The sequence below is a fragment of the Rhinatrema bivittatum genome, chromosome 6 (assembly GCF_901001135.1).
Source record: "Rhinatrema bivittatum chromosome 6, aRhiBiv1.1, whole genome shotgun sequence".
NCBI classification, from domain to species: Eukaryota; Metazoa; Chordata; class Amphibia; order Gymnophiona; family Rhinatrematidae; genus Rhinatrema; species Rhinatrema bivittatum.
Window position 1 is genome coordinate 70,923,870 of NC_042620.1, and position 21,540 is coordinate 70,945,409.

Here is a 21,540-nt window from a genome sequence, read left to right on the forward strand (position 1 = left end):
ATTCCCTTTCTAATAATTCCCAACATTCTATTTGCTTTTTTGACTGCCGCAGCACACTGAACCGATGATTTCAATGTGTTATCCACTATGATGCCTAGATCTCTTTCTTGGGAAATGTCGGATAATATGGAACCTAACATTGTGTAACTATAGCATGGGTTATTTTTCCCTATATGCATCAGCTTGCACTTGTCCACATTAAATTTCATCTGCTATTTAGATGCCCAATTTTCCAGCCTCATAAGGTCTTCCTGCAATTTATCACAATCTGCTTGTGATTTAACTACTCTGAACAATTTTGTATCATCTGCAAATTTGCTTACCTCACTCGTCGTATTTCTTTCCAGATCATTTATAAATATATTGAAAAGTAAGAGTCCAAGTACAAGAAAATCTCACAGAAATTGAGAACTCGTCTTTTGAAAATCTAGAATGAAACACTCTTTTGGTATCATTAATTTCAACCTCTGAGGTGCAAAATGTTATGAAAAATTATTTTAGAAATTTTCCTATCTCTTTTTTGAATGAAAGTATAAAGATTTTTCCTGACCTATCCTCAACCACACAATTAAAGCGTAGAGCCTTTTTAGCACTAAGTCAACAATCATTTTCCTTGGGGTATAATTTCAAAGTAAAATTTCCTAGTAAGTGTGTTTTGAGGAAGGGAGAGGAAGTTAATATTTTCTTCGATGCAGAGCAATTGAACATTTTTCTGGCATCTAAGCCCCCTGTCACTTCCTCCCCCAGAGTTAATTAATTAATAAATAGCTGGTAGTCATGGAAAGCTTTATGTGTTATAAAATATTGTAATGATGAACTCTCAGTTAATTTCTGGATCCTTTAAAATTACTATATTGATTATTCTGGTAGAGAGGAGGAGATTTTTTTTTTCCTTATTTTCTTTTGAAGGAATGTTATGTTTTGGATAAATTGTCAAGGTTTGAATATTCCTCCGCATTATCAAAATTTGCAAAATTGAGGTTTTTTTAATTGTAAAAATGGATAAATAAAGAATTAAAAAAAAAATAGCTGGGATACCCCTACCTAGGTTTCTTCTTTCCTTAGATATTGGGAAATAGAACACCTGGTAAGTTGGTGGATAGAGATTCTGCTGGAAGTTTTAGTACCTTTAACAAGTATATTTCAAACCATGACTGATGTGAAATAGTTTTCATGCTGAAGAAGTTAGAAAGCACAGTGTCAATCAACTCTCAGTATTTTCCAATTTGCTTGCAAGAAATATGTATAGAAAAATAGATCATGGAACATGACAGCAGATAATTGCCATTTTCTGAGGACAAGCCTGATGGCAGTCCTCACACCAGATAAAGCCCGGCCCAGAACTTTGATCTCAGATTCTAGAACTTTCAAACAAGCCCTACTGAGCATATGCAGCTGTAGTTATCACCCTGCCCCCTCAGCAGAGTCCCTCAACCTTCTCCCCCCCCCCCCCCCTGCAGAGCCGTGTGGCCATGGGAGCCTTGTGTGTCATGGTATTCAGCTTTGCTTTCTCCTCACAGTTTTTCTAATGTTATTTTTTTCCCTAGAACTGCAGTTGTTTTGTTTTTCCTTTACCTTTTGGAGTATTTTCTTTTTGGTTTCTCTTTCCACTTTCTCCCAGCCACCCATAATCACTGTGCAGCCTAGCAAAATCTAATTCTATCCCTTATTAAATAAATACTGCACTTTCAGTCTAGTTTCTGTGTCCTTTCCTTGTTTTGCCTCTTTTGCACCTTTTTCAGGTGTGGCAGGACTGACAGCATGCAGTCCATGAGTGATCCATGTAGACCACTGAGCCTAGTGATTAGACTGATGGAGAAAAGATCAAGGACTGCACCGTTCCTCTGAGGGGGGAGAGCTCATCATCCCCATAATTCTAAAGAACTAGTCTCCATGGGCAGTAGCCCTGGATGATGTAGCCTCCCCTTCTGCTTGCTTAAGATGGCAGTGCAGTCTCCTTGTGAGAGAGGGTGAGCAGGAGCCTGGGCAAGCAGCATTGCTGCTGCACCTTTGGTGCCATGCCCGATAATGGGTGCCAGTGCACCAATGGTCTGATGTGTTGATGTCAGGACCGTGTCAGGGACCAGGACTTCCATTGAGCGCTATGGTTGCACCTTGGCACCTCACTGGCATCAAGGTTTCTTAATGCCGGTGAGGTATATGACTGCCCTTGCCACAGTAAGGGTCATCAACCATGGGTGCCATCAAGCGCCATACATATGTGATTGAGGGCAGTTATTGGGCCTTCTATGCCATAGGTGTCTGCACGGTAGATGCATCGAGTACCATAGACACATCGTGAGGCAGGGCTGCCATGGAAGCAATCAGGTGTGTTTTGCTATTGATGCCATTTGTTGCCACTCTGTGATGTCGAGCACCATTGACGAGGCATTGGGATTGCCATTGAGCATCCTGGTAGCCTTCAAGACCATCGACCACTCGGGCTGCTGAGAGCCCTCGAGTACCATTGAAACCCTCAGGCAATGGGCTTCAGGTCTTGGGTGACCTTAGTGCTGTCAAGTGCCAGGGTCGCCATTGATCTGAGGTACCAAGGCATCCAGTGTGCAGTGGTCCAGTGCCCTTGAGGTCCCTTTGTGGTGTCCAGATGGGGCACCGAGGGAGGGGCATGGTGTCCTATCATGAGCCTATTGCTATTCGGTACCATAGATGCCGATGAGCTCGGGCCCTGAACCGCTGTGATCAGGCTTTGACCACCATTGGTGCTGATGAGAGCTAGGGTTGCTGTCGAGGCTATCGTCTGTTATAGGTGCTGGCGAGGGAAGCCATTGACCTTGCAGCATCAACGCCCTTGGGCATTTAGGTGAGCTAAGGGGAACCGTAGTTGGCACTTGCAATTATTGGTTTCTTTTGGTACTGATGAGGTGTGTCAGTGCTGTGTTGGGGGTCGATGAGCCTCTGCCTTCAGGGGCCACTTGCATCCTTGATTCTGCCAGTCCATCGATGCCTTCAGGCACTGGAGGTTTCATTAGTTCGCAGACTCCCAAACGTTTTCAGACTGGTATTAGTGAGTCATCAGTGTTTTCAGGTGCCAAGGGCTATGGGTGCCACTGGGCTTTCGACATTCACAGGTGCCTGGGACACCATTGCTGGTGTTTTATACCATCATACTTCAAGCCTGCAGTGTAGTTGTGCTGTCAAAGCCCTAGGCTTTGACAGATGTTTTCCGTGATTGGGCTCCATCCTGATGTCACCCATATGTGAGGACTAACATCATGCTGTCCTGTGAGAACACCTGTTACAGGTAAGCAACATTTGCTGTCCCATTGGTTAGCCTTCTTCCACCATATATCCGAAGCAAGAAACCTGTGAGGGAGTCGGTTGGACCATTAGATGACAGAGGGGTTAAAGGGGCTCTTAGGGAAGATAAGGCCATTGCAGAAAGAGTAAATTAATTCTTTGCTTCCGTGTTTACTAATGAGGATGTTGGAGAGATACCAGTTCCGGAGATGGTTTTCAGGGGTGATGAGTCAGACGAACTGAACAAAATCACTGTGAACCTGGAAGATGTAGTAGGCCAGATTGACAAACTAAAGAGTAGCAAATCACCTGGACCAGATGGTATGCATCCTAGGGTACTGAAGGAACTCAAAAATGAAATTTCTGATCTATTAGTTAAAATTTGTAACCCATCATTAAAATCATCCATTGTACCTGAAGACTGGAGGGTGGCCAATGTAACCCCAATATTTAAAAAAGGCTCCAGGGGCAATCTGGGTAACTATAGACAAGTGAGCCTGACTTCAGTGCCGGGAAAAATAGTGGAAACTATTCTCAAGATCAAAATCGTAGAGCATATAGAAAGACATGGTTTAATGGAATACAGTCAACATGGATTTACCCAAGGGAAGTTTTGCCTAACATCTACTTCATTTTTTTGAAAGTGTTAATAAACATGTGGATAAAGGTGAACCGGTAGATGTAGTGTATTTGTCAAATGCCTTCTGAAAATCCAAAGTCCCTCATGAGAGGCTTCTAAGAAAACTAAAAAGTCATGGGATAGGAGGCAATGTCCTTTCGTGGATTACAAAATGGTTAAAAGACAGGAAACAGGGAGTAGGATTAAATGGTCAATTTTCTCATTGGAAAAGGGTAAACAGTGGAGTGCCTCGGGGATCCGTACTTGGACCAGTGCTTTTCAATATATATATATATAAATGATCTGGAAAGGAATACAATGAGTGAGGTTATCAAATTTGTGGATGATACAAAATTATTCAGAGTAGTTAAATCACAAGCGGATTGTGATACATTACAAGAGGACCTTGCAAGACTGGAAGATTGGGCATCCAAATGGCAGATGAAATTTAATGTGGACAAGTGCAAGGTGTTGCATATAGGGAAAAATAACCCTTGCTGTAGTTACACAATGTTAGTGTTCCATATTAGGAGCTACCACCCAGGAAAAAGATCTAGGCATCTTGGTGGATAATACTTTAAAATAGTCAGCTCAGTGTGCTGCAGCAGTCAGAAAAGCAAACAGAATGTTAGGAATTATTAGGAAAGGAATGGTTGGAGGTGGAGGAGAGAGGAAGTGCCGAATCTGAGGACCTCCGTTTGATTACCTGATTGTTTTTCCGTGGGAAAAGGAGTCTCCTGCCCATATAAGGACTTCCGTTTGCGACTGACGTCATTAGACCGGGACCTGAGAGAGGTATAAGACCTGACCCCTTCCGGTGCGTTGCGGAAGCTGCATGCGCCAAAGGGGCGTGCGGCTTTGTTGGAACATCGTTGGAATTGAAAGCTTATTGGATAATAATGAGAAGGATTTTAATTACTGAAAGTAAGTACCTCAATTAAACATCTTTGACTTTTTCTCCGAAGCCTCCATCTTCTTATGAAGGCAGTTTAGAAATTCTATTGAGGAACGGGGTTAAGAAACAATCCGGAGGCTATTATAAGATTTCTACTTAAATAAGATGCCTCATACAAAGCGGAAGGCAAAAGTCAGGGAGATGGTTGCATCAACCCCTGTACTGGAACCTTCTCAGCCTCTGATATCTGCTTTTTATACCCCTACAACAGGATCACAACCGGAGGACTTGCCCTTAGTAAGTTCTGGTGGAGAGCAAACACCAGTCTTAACGGCCGAAATATCCTTGAGCCCCGGTGCACCGAATACTCCTCTTCCATCTCTAAATATTGCCCCTGACTTTCTAAAATTACCATCTTTGACACAAGAGGGAAGAGGAGAAGTTCCAGCTACGTTTGGGGAACATGAATCGGAACCATCAGGGATCTCTTATTCTGTCCTGATCAAACCAACAGTAATAATAATGGACACTCTTTGGGGTGCTATAAAGTCTTTGGAGACAGCAGTAATAAATTTAACTAACATTACAATGGAGTCTAATCAGCGTTTCAAAATCATCGAATCTTCTATACTAAATTCTGATGTTAAAGTGGAACAAATAGAGAGGAGATTAGATAAGATGGAAAAATATCAGCAGAAATATGTGAAAGCAGAGAGAGTTTATGAAAAAATGTTTGAAACAATAGAAAATACATTGAAATATTTAAACCTTAGATTATTAAATTTTCCAAAGCAGGATTTGATCTCCCCTTATGATATGTTTAATGAGTATGTAGTGGAAGTTTTGAAGCTTCCCCAACAAGTTATCCCTACTGTCTCAAAGATTTATTATGTACCAACAAGAGGTAACCCTTTGGGTAGAAAATTGTCGGAAGAAACTTCCCTAAATCTAACAGGAATAATTGAATCTGATATAAATACCATTATAACAAATAGATCTGTTTTGCACGTTTCCTCTCTTTTGCAGTAGATAGAGAAGCAGTTTTTAGAGCATACATGCGTAATCGAATGGCTAATTTCCATGGAGAGAGAATTTGGATCTATCCTGATTTCTCTAAAATGACACTAGATCAGGGGTCGGGAACCCATGGCTCGCGAGCCAGAAATGGCTCTTTTGAGGGCTGCATCTGGCTCACAGACAAGTGTCACCACACTTTCCAGTCCCCCGCTGCTCCCCGGTCCTCCTCCGCCCGGGCTTAAAATGCTGTCAGCCCAGGCGGAAGGCGGCAGGACAGCTGAAGTCAGTGGCACCGGCGTGCTCTCTTCTTCCCGCCACCCCCCCCCCCCTGCCACCCGGAAGAGGAAGTGGTGAGCATCGGGTGCATGCGCGGGAAGCAGGGACCACGATAGTGTGGTCTCTTCTTCCCGCCCCCCCCCCCCCCCCCCCGCGGCCTGGAAGAGGAAGTGGAGAGCATCGGGTGCGTGCGCGACAAAAAGAAGACTGCAGCGCGGCTCGGAGGAAAATGAAGAGCTTCAACCGCGGCCGATGGGACTCCGCCTCCGCGAGGGCTGAAAATGAAGGAGGTTAGCGTTGGGAGGAGGCTGCTGCTGCCGCGAGTTCCCGGGGTGGGGGTGGGGGAGAGAGAGAGTGAATGAGCGAGCAAGCATGTATGTTTGAGATCCTGTGTGTGTGAGTGAGAGATTGCATGTATGTGAATGATTGAGAACCTGTATGTGTGAAAGAGAGTATGTCTGTGATTGAGAGCCTGCCTGTGAGAGAGAGAGCATGAATGTAAGTTTACCATTGGGAACCTGTATGTGTAAGTTTGTGATTGAAAACCTGTTTGTGTGAAAGAGTATGTGTGTATGATTGAGATCCTTTGTGTGTGAGAGAAATCATGTGTATGTATGATTAAGAGCCTGTGTGTACAAGTAAGAGAGAGATCATGTGTGTCTGTGTGTGATTGAGAGCTGGTTTAGGTAATGGAGCATGTGAGTATGTGATTGAGAGCCTGTGTGTAAATGAGAGAAAGAGAGGACATGTTTGTAAGCATGTGAATGAGAGTCTGTGTGTGAGAGAAAAAGACAGCATGTATTTATGTGATTGAAAGCATGTGTGTGTGTGTAAGTGTGAAAAGATAGACAGCATGTGTGTAAATGTGTAATTAAGAGCCTATATAAGTGAGAGAGAAAAAACATGTATATGTGAGTACTGAGAGCATGTGTGTATAGGTGTGTCATTGAGAGCCAGTGTGAGAGAGAGCGCTGGTATGTGACTGAGAGAGGAGAAGGTTCCAAGCAAACCACCCCGCCTCCTGCTAATTCAGAACAATCTCAGGACACCTGGATATCAAACGTTCCCAGGTATGCAGAGCAAAAAAATATTTGTATCCTTATTATTTTTCATTACTGGGTCTTTGTGTCTGCTATTTTGAAATATTTTGTTGGTATCTGGAAATGTTTTATGAGTTTTTAATTATTGGATATTCCACTCAGCTGTTTCGAAATATGTTCTTTTTGTTAGTACAGTTTTACTGCTGATGATTTTATATTTCTTGATTTGTTTTATAAGGATGGGTGATGTTTCTTTTTTCCTTTGTTACACTGCATACAGAGACTCTGGCTTGTTGCAGTTTCCAATTCAGTTTTTTCTGCATGCTTCTTGTTATGCGTTTTGGTCTCTTTATTCTGTTAGGTGAGGGACAGCACGTGATTCAGGTGAGGTTTTCTGCTGGCGTGTAGTTTCTGTGTAGGACTCTATAGCAGCCTGACTTGGTCCGTTTTCCTAATAGGAGATGTATTGGTGTCTTAAGGCCTGGTGTAATATTTTCAGAGACTTATTGTACTTTAAAAGTGTGATCTTACATAAAATGCACACATTTACTTGTATTTAGTTTTAAACATATTGTATGGCTCTCATGGAATTACAGTTTAAAATATGTGGCGTTTATGGCTCTCTCAGCCAAAAAGGTTCCTGACCCCTGCACTAGATAGAAGGAAAAAATTTCTAGGTTTGAAATCAGAGACAGAAGCAAAAGGAGAAAAGATGCTGTTGAGATTTCCTTGCAGATGCGAGGTTGTTTATCAACAACAGAAATATATATTTTTCGAAACACAGCTCCGTGTGTTTCTCGATTCAATTACCCAAGAGAATGTAGCTGCAGAATAAGTGGTAAATAATTAAAGATACCAGTTGAACTCAATTTCAATTGTTATACTGGGGGGGAAGTTTTTCCTCTCAGATTTACCTCTTCTTAGATTTTGCTCTTTTTTTTCATTTGCTTTCATGAGTTGTTACATTACATTATATTTCTTTTTTTTTTTTTAATATGAGATGTACTTTTATGGTGGTAAAATGCTGTAACTATATATCTTTGCCTTTGACATCTATATTCAGTGATTGTTTTTGTTACATTTGAAAAAGCAAAATTAAAAATTAAAAAAAAAGGAAAGGAATGGTTAATAAAACAGAAAATGTCATTATGCCTCTATATCGCTCCATGGTGAGACCGCACCTGGAATACTGTGTACAATTCTGGTCGCCACATCTAAAAAAAAAAAGATATAGGTGTGATGGAGAAGGTACAGAGAAGGGCAACCAAAATGATAAAGGGGATGGAGCAGCTCCCCTATGAGGAAAGGCTGAAGAGGTTAGGGCTGTTCAGCTTGGAGAAGAGGCGGCTGAGGGGGGATATGATAGAAGTCTTTAAGATCATGAGAGGTCTTGAACAAGTAGATGTGAATCGGTTATTTACACTTTCGAATAATAGGAGGACTAGGGGCATTCCATGAAGTTAGCAAGTAGCACATTTAAGACTAATCTGAGAAAATTCTTTTTCACTCAATGCACAATAAAGCTCTGGAATTTGTTGCCAGAGGATGTGGTTAGTGCAGTTAGTGTAGCTGGGTTCAAAAAAGGTTTGGATAAGTTCTTGGAGGAGAAGTCCATTAACTGCTATTAATCAAGTTGACTTAGGGAATGGCCTCTGCTATTACTGGCATTAGTAACATGGGATCTTCTTGGTGTTTGAGTACTTGCCAGTTTCTTGTGGCCTGGTTTGGCCTCTGTTGGAAACAGGATGCTGGGCTTGATGGACCCTTGTCTGAACCAGCATGGCAATTTCTTATGTTCTTATCCTCCCATATTGCTGATGATCAAAACCTTAATAAAACTAGAGAAGACAGATTTAGTTTTCACTTCTTCTGGATTTCTTCCTGAGGAAATCCATAAAATTGAGAATTTCCACAACTTTGATCATTCAAAATTAGGGAGTATTGCTCCACCTTAGCTTTTACAACTTGGATGTTCAGGGGGCTCTATTAAGATTCCTCAGTTTCTCTGGTAAGTTGTTCTCAAATTCGTCTGGTTTCTGGAAAGGCATTCACTCAGAATGTTTTATGGATTTAAATGGTTAAGGTTTGCCATTTGATGTGAGACCAAGGCCCTATATCCCTTCTTTTTGTCCCACACACAAAATCTGCTTGAATGTCTACATCTTTTAGTCTGATTTAAAAACCAACTCTTTAGGATTCAGTACAGTAAAATTGGTGCCCATCACCAGCTTGTAAATGGAGACACCCTTTCTTTATAACATCTAGATATCAGACTTGTGAGGAGCTTGCTTCTGTTGAGACGCCATTAAAGCCTTCTGCAGTGTCATGGATGTCAATATGGTTTTTATCTAGCCACTGAAAGCTTTGAGTTGCTTGACTGCAAGCTTGCTTTTTCTGGTAATAGTCACTGAGCACCAGGCCCTAATGACTTATGTATATTTTACTAGATTTCACCATAATAAGATGGCACTCAGCACTTTAAATCAGTTGGTTATCTTAGCAATATTTTTTCTTGGACCACATGTCTATAAAGATGAAAAGGCCCGTTATTTCCTGGATTGCAAGCAAACTGTTGTCTTTTAGGTCTAGTATGTTCAAGTCCATAGTAAATTCATCCGTTTTGTTTCTTTTCACCCCTATAGACCTGGATATGCAGTGATAAAACACACCATTTTTAATTGGGTAGTAAACTGCATCTCCAACTGTTGTGTTCAAGCAGGCCTGACCTTAGGAGCCACATGTTAAGGCCCAAAAGGTTAGGGCCACAGAGGTACAATTTGCTCATCTGATATCTACATACATTGAGACTTCCAAGGCTGCAATGTGGAGTTTAATCTACACATCCACATCCCTTTACTGTTTGGTTATGGCCTTTTCTTTGAGTGGTAGAGCCCAACACCATCCCTCCTAGAGTGCATATTTTTTAATATGGCTGTTTCTTCCTCCTCCTCCTTTGGGCTTCCAGCTGAATAGAATCCAGAACTGGGATCTGGTACTATGAGCCTTCTTTTACAACTATCCAGGAATTTTTCCACATGTTTCATATTTCCTCCCTACTTACTTTAGTCTAATCATTGCAGCAATATTCCTCGGCCAGAGGCCATGCTCCAGGGCTCTTCCTGGAATCCTGTAATTATGGGACCAAAATCTGACTAATAGGTATTGCCCTTGCCGGATGCCTGTCTCTGCCTCCCAGGACTGTGAATGCTGCCATTCCCTGTACGTACAGGATCAGTCCAGACGGTGGGTTATGTCCCCCGTCCAGCAGATGGAGTCAGAGTAAACTTTGGAGGGTGCTGGTATATAAGCCGGTGCACCCTCCTAGATCCCCAGTATCTCTCTGACTCCAGCAGATGTGAGGAGGGGAACCGTTGTTCTCCCTACTTAGTGTTTCTACGCTATAGTTTTAGACTTCTCTTTTTCTTGTTGGTGGATCAAGTTATAAAAAAAAAAAAAAAAAAAAAAAAATAATAGAAGGGGTTGTCCTGTCAGTACGAGCCGTTTTTGTCTGGCTCCGGTGCTCTACCTGCCATCGGGACTGCCTCTTACTTTCCCTTCTTCGCTCACTCTGGTGATCATAAGGGGTAAGCTTGGGGGAGATTTTGTTTTTATTTCCTTCCCTTTTCTTTTCAGCTTAGGTTCGGCGCAGAGGTGGATGCTGGTGGCGCCAGCCTCTCCCCTCCTCCCTCCGCGGTTTTTTCTGTTCCACCTCCCCCGCGGCCCTGCGACGTTGCATTCCCCGGGGCCGCAGGCGGCAAGGAGGTCCCATTCCCCTGCCGCTCCAGGGGTTGAGGGTGGTCTGGTAGTTGAGCGAGGGCTTGGTAAGCCCGCTCCTCCCGCGGCACGATCTCCAGTGCGTTGCTCTCGGCGTTTGGCGCCCGTCTGTCACACAGCGCGATGCAGCGCGCCCGTTGCCCGTCTTGTGGCGGCCCGAGTCAGGGCGCATCGAGGGACGCTCCATGTGGTCGGTGCCTCCCCGGGGGGGAGACGAGTTCCGCTCCGCCGACAATTTCCCCGCCGCGATCGGAGCGCCGCGGGCCTCGGGGGCTAACCCCGCCCCCATCCTTGGCGGGAGCGGCGGCCATTTTAGAATTGGAAGGCAGCGTGGGCTCAGACGCGGAGGAGCAGACAGAGGATTTCTTGCCGCTCGCACCCCCGAGTTTGGATTCGGGGCCTCTTCCTTCCACCTCCGGCCTCTCCTTGCCCCCCCCACCGGCAGGGCCACTCAGTTTCTCCGCGGATTTCATGGTGCTCATGCACCAGGCCTACCTGCAGAGTTTGAATCCGCAGGGGGGGCCAGCCGGTTCTCCTTCTCCTGCTAAGGCTCCCAGGCTCGCGGGCGCTGCGGCTTCGGGACAGGGGGCCATGGGGGGCGGCCCCAGGTTGCCTCTGAGTGTACCCCTAGCCCTGGGTGGAACGACGCCCGCGCCGGCCCAGGGGGGTGACCCAGCGTTGCAAGTGGACGACGACCCGAGTTTGGCAGCGCACCTGGAATGCGATGACCCACGGGTGCTCCGCATTTTCCGCAAGGAGGAATTGGCGGACCTCATTCCTCACGTTCTCCAGGAATTGGACCTCGATCCTCCCGTTGAGCCTCCGGGACCCCCGGCCCCTTCCGTGGCCTCTGCGACCTCCAAGGGAGATCCCGTCTTGGCGGGCTTGCGTCCCCTGGCAAGGACCTTTCCCATTCACGATTCCTTTCTCCACCTTCTCGTACGGGAATGGGACAACCCGGAGGCGTCCCTTCGGGTTAGCAGGGCTATGGACAAGCTCTATCCTCTCCCGGGGGACTTCCTGGACCTTCTCAAGGTCCCCAAGGTGGATTCGGCGGTGTCCGCAGTCACGAAGAGAACTACCATCCCGGTCACCGGGGGAACTGCGCTTCGGGACATACAGGATAGAAAACTGGAGGTCGCCCTCAAGAAGATCTTTGAGGTCTCGGCGCTGGGGGTCCGGGCAGCCATCTGCGGGTCTCTTACCCAGAGAGCCGGTCTCCGATGGGTCCAACAGCTCCTCACCTCCCAGCAGTTGCCACCTGGGGAGGCGGCCCAGGCAGACCGTCTGGAGGCGGTCATTGCGTACGGGGCAGATACATTGCACGACCTGCTGCGGGTACTGGCGAGGACTATGGCATCTGCGGTTTCCGCAAGGCGCCTGCTATGGCTCCGCAACTGGGCAGCGGACGCTTCCTCCAAGGCTAGCCTGGGAGCTTTGCCTTTCAAGGGCAGGTTTCTCTTTGGCGAGGACCTCGATCAAATCATCAAGACCCTGGGGGAAAATTCAGTCCACAGGTTGCCTGAGGATCGCCAGCGTGGTTTTCGTCCGTCTCCTGGGACTTCCAGGTCTCGGTACCGTACTCAGAGGCGTTACCGGGGATCCAGGACACAAGGCCCGAGGGCGCCATCAACTCGGTCACAGACGTGGACTCGGCCCTTTCGAGGGCGCAGGCCCGCCAGGGACTCTTCGACCCAGGGGGCCTCTGGTAAGCCTCAATGATGCCAGGCCGGTCCACTCCTCGATACTCCGGATTGGAGGTCGCATCGCTTTGTTTCTCGAGGAGTGGACTCTCATTACCACGGACCAATGGGTCCTCGACATCCTAAGACACGGTTACGCGTTGGAATTTGTTCGGTCGCCCAGGGACCGATTCGTCTTCTCTCCCTGCGGGTCAAGTCACAAGCGCCTGGGGGTACAACACACGTTGGACAGGCTCCTGGGCCTGGGAGCCATCTCGCCCGTCCCCTCAGGAGAGGTGGGCTCGGGGCATTATTCGATTTACTTCGTGGTTCCCAAAAAGGACGGATCCTTTCGTCCCATTCTGGACCTCAAGGAAGTCAACAAGATGCTCCGGGTCTCCAAGTTTCGCATGGAAACGCTCCGATCTGTCATTGCGGCAGTGCATCAGGGGGAGTTCCTGGCCTCCCTCGATCTCACGGAAGCATACTTGCATATACCGATCCATCCGGCACATTGGAGATTCCTTCGCTTCAAGATCCTGGGTCAACACTTTCAGTTTCGGGCACTGCCCTTCGGGCTGGCAACCGCGCCCAGAACCTTTACCAAGGTCATGGTGGTGGTAGCCGCCGCTCTCCGTCGGGAAGGCATCTTGGTTCACCCTTACCTGGACGACTGGCTCATCCGAGCGAAGTCTCTGCCGCAGGGACGGGCGGCGGTCGACAGGGTGGTGACCTTTTTGCAATCTCTCGGCTGGGTGGTGAATTTCAGCAAGAGCAGCCTGCGGCCGGCCCAACAGTTGGATTTCCTGGGGGCGCGTTTCGACACGGCACAGGGCAAGGTGTTCCTGCGTCCGGACAAGGCACAATCACTGCGGGAGCAGATCGTCCGGTTTGCCTCTCTTCCGGTGCACACGGCGTGGGATTACCTCCAGGTCCTGGGCTCCATGGCTTTCGCTATAAGCCTAGTGCCCTGGGCTTTTGCTCACCTGCGGCCTCTGCAAATGTCCCTGCTCTCGAGGTGGAAACCGGTTTCTCAGGATTACCAGGCGATTCTGCCACTCACTCCGACCGCCAGGGCCAGCCTGGGCTGGTGGCTGGATTCCAGGAACTTGGCTCAAGGCTGCCCGCTGGAAACGCCGGACTGGGTAGTGGTCACTACCGATGCCAGTCTATCCGGTTGGGGGGCAGTGTGTCTCAGGAGCTTGGCCCAGGGAAGGTGGACAAAGGAGCAGGCGACCTGGCCGATCAACCGCCTGGAGACAAGAGCGGTTCGTCTTGCCCTCGTGCAGTTTTTGCCTCTGATCAGGGGTCGAGCGGTTCGAGTCCTCTCGGACAATGCGACGACGGTGGCTTACATCAACCGGCAAGGGGGCACCAGGAGCCGCCTGGTTGCTCTGGAAGCCGCGCAGCTGATGGAGTGGGCGGAACGTTTCCTAGACCAGCTGGCGGCATCCCACATCGCCGGAGTGGACAACATCCAGGCAGACTATTTGAGCCGCCAGGCCCTGGACCCCGGGGAATGGTCTCTCTCAGACGAGGCGATGGCACTCATCTCCCGCCGTTGGGGGACGCCCGCGATGGATCTCATGGCGTCCGCCTCCAACGCAAAGGCTCCCCGGTTCTTCAGTCGCAGAAGGGAACGCGGCGCGGAAGGCGTCGATGCTCTGGCTCTTCCTTGGCCTCCTCGGCTCCTACTCTACGTCTTTCCCCCCTGGCCTCTGGTGGGAAAGGTGATCCGGAGGATCGAACGGCACCCGGGCCGGGTCATCCTGGTGGCTCCCGAATGGCCGCGGCGCCCGTGGTTCGCCGACCTCCTCAGCGTGACGGTGGACGGTCCTCTGCGGCTCGCGCACCTCTCGCAACTCCTTCATCAGGGTCCGGTATTTTCGGAGCAGGCGGCACACTTTTGTCTTGCGGCGTGGCTTTTGAACGGAGGGGGCTCCTGAGCAGAGGCTACGCTCTCCCCGTGGTGGATACTCTCCTCAAGGCGCGAAAGACCTCAACATCGGTTGCCTATGTCCGTGTATGGAAGGTATTCGAGGTTTGGTGCGCGGCGCGGGGTGCCCTCGCGACCGCAGCTTCCCGACAACAGATCCTGGCGTTCCTGCAGGAGGGACTGGAGAAGGGGCTCTCCTACAATTCGTTGAGTGCAGGTGTCCGCACTAGCTTCCTTGGCTCGCGCTTCAGGAAGGTCAGACCCGTCGTTCCATCCAGACATTTCACGTTTCCTCAGGGGAGTCAAGCACTTGCGGCCGCCGGTGCGTCCTCTCTGTCCATCCTGGAACCTCAATTGGTGTTACGAGCCCTGGGAGGGGCCCCCTTCGAGCCCTTGCAGCAGGCTTCCCTTAAGGACGTCACTCTGAAGGCAATTTTCCTAGTTGCCATAGCCTCGGCGCGGCGTGTTTCAGAGCTGCAGGCGCTGTCGTGCAGGGAGCCTTTCCTGCGGTTTACGGACTCCGGGGTTGCCCTGCGAACGGTACCTTCGTTCCTGCCTAAGGTGGTTTCTTCGTTTCACATGAACCAGGTAGTGGAACTTCCATCCTTTCCGGGGGACGCCCCTCCGGCCCTTCGGCGCCTGGATGTGAAGCGGACGCTTCTTCGCTACTTGGAGGTGACGAATGAGTTCCGGGTCTCCGATCATCTCTTCGTCCTATGGTCCGGAGCTAAGAAGGGCCAACAGGCGTCGAAGACTACCATCGCGCGCTGGCTCAAGGAAGCGGTGGCTTCCGCGTACATTGGGTCGGGGAAGGAACCCCCGGCGGGCATCAAGGCCCATTCTCTGTGAGCCCAGGCCGCTTCCTGCGCTGAGTCTCAGCTCGTCTCCATTCAGGAGATCTGTCGAGCGGCGACTTGGAAGTCTCTACACACTTTTTCCAGGCATTACCGGCTCCATGCCCCGGTACTGGAGTCTGGGTCATTTGGGGACAGGGTGCTCCGAGCAGGGTTCTCAGGGACCCACCCGGTTTAGGGACGCTTTGGTACATCCCACCGTCTGGACTGATCCTGTACGTACAGGGAAAAGAAAATTACTTCTTACCTGCTAATTTTCGTTCCTGTAGTACAAGGATCAGTCCAGACGCCCACCCTGTTTCGGTTAGTTCTTGGGGTGCACCTGCTCGGCTATTCGCTTCTGTCCTGCTGTACTCTGTTCTTCCCCCTTGGGGGTTCTTGCTTGTGTCTTGTTCATGTTCGGCAGTTCTCATTGCATGTTACACGTTTTGTTCCCTGTTTCAATCTTTTTATGGTTGCGAATTTACTTGATCCATCATCCTTGATCTGTCCGGTGTTCTGGTTTGGCTTTGATATGCTCGATACTGGGGATCTAGGAGGGTGCACCGGCTTATATACCAGCACCCTCCAAAGTTTACTCTGACTCCATCTGCTGGACGGGGGACATAACCCACCGTCTGGACTGATCCTTGTACTACAGGAACGAAAATTAGCAGGTAAGAAGTAATTTTCTTTTCTGGGGAGTGAAAGCCCCTAAGCTGGAAATCAGACCTATGCATCAGGTGAAATGCTGGTCTTCAGCGAAATTCAAGTTGTTTACCTGCAACAGGTGTTCTCTGAAAACAGAAGTTAACCTATCACAAACATTTCCACTTACATTTTGAAGTTGTTCGTTCCCCAGTAGATGCTAATATATGAAACTTGGGGAGAACTGGATCCACTGCAGCATCGGGACTACCGTGCAAGTGCAGTGAACGGCTTTTGCTTGTTCAGAAAACTGTGGAAGATTCATGTGCATTCAGCTCTGAGTGCAATAATGGGACCCACATAAATGATTGGTGAACTACTGTCTTCAGAGAAATTCTGTTACAGGTGAGAAACTTCACCAAGTTATGGAAGAATTTAAGCATATATGGGACAGACAAAAGGGACCATGCTGGTAGAGGGAGAAAGAAGACCACAGATCATCTAAGACCTGTGACAGCACAGATAGATACAAATTGATAGACCGAATGGTCCTCATCTGTTGACATTGTCTGATTGTATGTTTGCTTATTGCAATGACAACTTTTATTCCATTTAGCAGTATTAAGTTTATGTTGTCATAACCTGTCAAGAACATTATCTTGCATTCTCTTTCATTGGAGGGAGAGGTCATTATAGTATTCATATTAAAAGCTATTGTAGCTCAGTAAGACTAGAAGATATTTTGTCAGTAATGAGTTATGAGTCAAACTGTAAATTACATTGAGGTTTGATTTTAAATTTTTTTTAAATTTGTTTAGGACAAGCAGTCATGGCAAAATGAGTATGAAATCTATAGCTTGCCTGGAATGAAGCATGAAAATATCTTGCAATTCATCGGTGCAGAAAAACGTGGCACTAACATTGACATAGATCTATGGTTAATAACAGCTTTTCATGAAAAAGTAAGTCCAAATTTACAATTAGTTAATTTTTTAACCACTGAATTTTCTATGTTAAATTTCTTTTTCAGCTGTTTTTGTATATTTATTCTCTGATATAAACAGGAGCCTAATTGTATTATGATTCTCTAAAAGCCTCATAACGTGCCAAAAAACAAGTTGGGTAAGAGGCATCACACTCCCTGGTGCTCCCCTATCCCCCAACTAGATGGATCTTCCTAATGTTGCCCACTGATCCTTGGGCTCTTGATCTCCGGACCTCTTTTCCCCAACAAACAGGAAGAAAGCAGCTTTTACCTATATCTCCCTCCCACATTGGTTGTCTTCAGTTTGGTGGTTTGAACCATGTGGTTTCCCATAATTTCACTTGTCATTCAGACTGATGTAAGCTGAAAGAGGAGGAGAATGCAAGTAAGCATTGCTGCCTTCTGCTGTTCATAAGGACAAAGAATCAAAGTGGGAGAAGAAGTCAGGGACCAAGTGAAAGGAGGCCTGAAGATTAGGGGTAGAGGGAGAGAAAGGTGAGAGGTTAATGGGAATAGGAGGAAGGAGTGTATACCCAGCCATAGGTTGCAGAGAGGGCTTTCAGGACATAGAGACAGGAAGAATGGGAAGAGAGTGGAGGAGCACAGCAAACAAAGCAAAAGCAGATTTCTTATTCTGCCATACCAGTCCTGATGTGTCATGATTGAGGTTGGGATTTTGGCGGGGGTGTGACATTGGATTTCAAACCACATGGCAAAGTATGGTAGATTATGTGTGCTTGTGGGGGCCAGCTGCAGAAAGTACCATTGGCTCTTTCTGTTTGTTATGCGATGGGGGAACCTTTGATATGTCCCAGGATAATTCTTGCAGATTCCTAATATGGGTAAAGGACTCGCCAGATCTATCAAGACAATGTGGCAGTCACCATTTTGGTTCGGGCAGAAAACAATTCTGGGCAAATAGCTATTTTAGAGATCCAGGATTTTGGGGGGGGTACCAGGAATCTCTGTGGAGATTCCTGGTACCCTGTCAAGATCGTCTTCAAATAGGGAACCTACAGGCCTGATCTCTGAGAGGGTGAGGGGGCTGAGAGGGTTGACCCAGCATCCTTCTCTTCATTTTCTTGATTCATTTTCTTAATGATTCAGGTTTTCTTGATGGTTCTGTTAAGAATGTTACATAAGGAATGCCATGTTGAGTCAGACCAAGGTCCATCAAGCCAGGGTCCTGACTCCCAAGAGTGACCAGTACAGGTCACAAGTACCTGGGAGATTCCATAAAGTAAATCTTTTCCCTATTACTCATTCACAGGGATAACAATAGCTTTCTTTAGTTTTCCTGGCTAATAATGTATAAGTGGACTGTTCCTCCATGAAGTTGTCCAAACCTCTCTTAAACCCTGCTATACTAGAAACATTGACCATGTCTTCTGGCAACAGATTCCACAGCTCGATTGTGCACCAAGTGAAAAAGTACTAAAATTTATTTTAAATCTGTAACTTGTTAGTTTCATGTAGTGTTCCCTTGTTTTAGTATTTTTTAAAAGGGCACATAACCATCCTTAATTTACCAAATCCACCCCATTCATGATTTTATAAACTTCTGTTCAGTCCTCTGTTGTCTCTCTTCCAAGCTGAAGAGCCCAAGCCTGTGTAGCCTCTCATCATAAGAGAGCCATTTCATCTCCTTTATTATTTTTGTTTCCCTCATGTTCTAAGCATTCCTCTTCGGGGGGGAGACAATCCCCCCTTTCTTCCCAGGACACTGGTCCTTACTCAGAGGCAGAAGTTGGTTGGGGCCTCATTGGGCTCAGAGAGACCAAAAGGTTCTCTGGCTTCTGGAGAAGTGGGGCCCCTAGAGGATTTGGAGGAGGAAGAGTAGCTAGTTTCCACAGAAGTAGAGGACTTGGTTCCCAGGCTCTTTAGTAAGGAAGAATTAGCTGTCTTAATTTCCCAGGTGACGAGGATTGTAAGGATTTTGGACTAACAGCCAGTGTAGTCTGTGATATCAGGGAATTCCATCTTGAAGGGGACTCATAAACCCCTTAGATTCTTCCTATTTCATAGGGCTGTCAAAGAAATGGTGATGACTGAGTGGAAGAACCCTGTGAAATGTGAGACTCAAGATAGGGAAGCTGCTGAAGAAGCTGTACCCTCTCCTGGGGGAAGACTTGGAGAAGTTTTCTCATATCCCCAATGTGGTTACCCTGATTTCATGGGTGAAACGCAACACCACAATTCCAGTAGAGAGCAATACAAGCCTCTGGGATTCCTACAAAAGTCCTTTTGAGGTTGCGACCCTTTTGTCACAGGCTTTAGTAGGTGGAGGCTTTGTAGCAAGATCTTGCAGTTTCTGGAGGAATCGATGGTGGCAATATGCAAAATGTATTATGAGAGGCTGCACAGGTGTGGCGTTCCTAGTGGACACCTGGTGTGACCCTATTCAGACTTCTTCCAGGAATATGTTTCAGTGGTTTCTACTAGGAGGTTGCTATGTCAGCAGGAAATACCTCTAAGATGCACTTAAGTAAGCTTCCCTTTAAGGGGAAATTCCTGTTTGGTGACGACTTGGAAGAAGTTAAGGATTTGGGCATATTGTAGCCATAGTGTTTGCCAGAGGGATAGGTACCACAGCTTGATTAAGTGACAGTCTGGCCAACTATTTCTGGGAGTGCCAGAAGTATATCCAGATAAGTCATATACGTCTCAAAAGCCATGTGGGTTAGGGCAGAAACCAGTTAGTTTTGTGGAGGCAGAAAGGGGCCTTGCAATGGGGCAGCCAATGTCTTGAGCAGAACCCACATGCATAATGATGGTCAATGCATCCCTTCCAGGGTAATTTTGGTGGGCAATCAGCTTACCAGGTTTTTATTGAGGACCTGGATTATAGAAACATGACAGAAAAAGACCATAGAGCTGATCTAGTCTGCTCATCACTGACTAATTCAACTTTATAATCCCTACCACTCAGATCCCCTGTGTTTATCCCTAGCTTTTTTTGAATTCAAGTACTGTTCTTGTCTGCACAACCTCCACAGGGAGGCTGATGATGCATCCACTTAACTAATCACCTTGGATCAGAGAGTTCCGGACATTGTGGGAAATGGTACACCTGGGCTTTGCTGCTTTCAAACACCTTTATAATCTCCCCCTTACTCCTCAGCTTTAAAATGAAGATTAATTCAATTAGAAGTGGTAGTCCCAGTGTCTAGAGTAGGGTTGGGGTCAATATGCCTCTTTTTCATAGTCCCAAAAAGGAATGTAACTTTCATCCTGTCTTGGATCTCAAGGTCACATGTTTTTGCTTGTATACTCTGCATTTAATGATGATGGCAGTTTATTTACATACTTTTGATTGCACACCCTCTCTGCACAGCTCTGAAAAAGGCACAAAACACATCTCCCAAAAGACAAAACTTGTACATCCATAATTAGACTCAATATCACAATAAAAACACACTCCCTTCCATCTCATCTCCCAAGCTCCCAAACAGTATTCTCACTGTGTAATGTGAAACCCAGAAAACTCACAAAAAAAACACATCCTACTAGATTTCAATCTCCAAAAGCTTTTAAAAAAAGTCAATTTCTTTTGGAATGGTAAGTTCAGTTCTTAATGCAATTGACAGGGGGAGACTTCTTGTCCTAGTTGGATGTCAGAAACCTATTTCCACATCTGCATCAGGAGATTCCTGTGTTTGTGATTTTGGAGCAGCATTTACTTTTCAGGATATCTCCATTTAACTGTGCCATAGCACCAAGAGCTTTTTCCAAAGTGATGGTGGTGGTGGTGACTGTCTCCCTGCAAAAGGAATGGGTCTTAGTTCACTTGTATTTTGATGATTGGTTGATAAGAGCCAAGTTGGAACAGGAATGTTGCCAGTCCACCTCCAGAGTTTATTTTTTAGAGCCTCTCTGGCTTGGACAGTGAATTTTAACAAAAGCAAGTTGATGCCTTGCAAGTTCCTGGAATTCCTGGCGGTTCTCTTCAATATCCAGGTACACATAGTATTTCTGATATAGGAGAGAGTAGTCAAGTTGCAAACCCAGATTTGGGGAATCTTCATTTTGAGTCCCCAGGGCTCGTGATTATCTTCATGTCCCATGGTTGATTGTGCTCATTATAGAGGTAGTCCCTTGGGCAACTGTTCATATGTACCCTTGCAACATTCTTTTGAGCAGGTGGCCCACCCAAGACACAGGATTTTGAGGTGTGTCTACTAAATATTGCGGGTGACCAGACAGAATTTGGACTGGTGGATGAACTTTGCTAACCTGACCAAGGATGTGGACTTGGGCTCCCAGTGTAGATGATGGTTAACATTGTTGAGAGTCTTTTAGGTCGGGATACCCGTTGACAGTAAAAGGTGACTCAAGGCTTGTGGTCCAGGAAGGATGCAGCATGGTCAATAAACAGACTGGAGACCAGGGTTATACTGCTGGCTGGCTGTTTGTCCTGTCTCCCATTGATTTAAGGGTCAACAGTTGAAGCACTTCCTGACTATGCAATGGCAGTTACATTTGGCAAAAGACAATGAAGCACCAAGAGTCTGGCTGTAGTAGCCTTGGAGACAGGTGTTTTTCTGCAATGGGCTGAATATCATGTTCGGGCTCGGTTG

General features: G+C 46.8%; 1 protein-coding gene across 3 annotated transcripts in view; it reads left to right on the forward strand.

The window, feature by feature from the left end:
* ACVR2A (activin A receptor type 2A) overlaps nucleotides 1–21,540 on the forward strand; it is a 404,271-nt gene that overhangs the window by 289,484 nt on the left and 93,247 nt on the right. For all 3 annotated transcript variants that reach the window (XM_029605421.1, XM_029605422.1, XM_029605423.1), the window contains one exon: nucleotides 16,797–16,940. In XM_029605421.1, coding sequence (XP_029461281.1) covers nucleotides 16,797–16,940 — 144 coding nt within the window. The remainder of the gene's footprint in view (nucleotides 1–16,796; nucleotides 16,941–21,540) is intronic.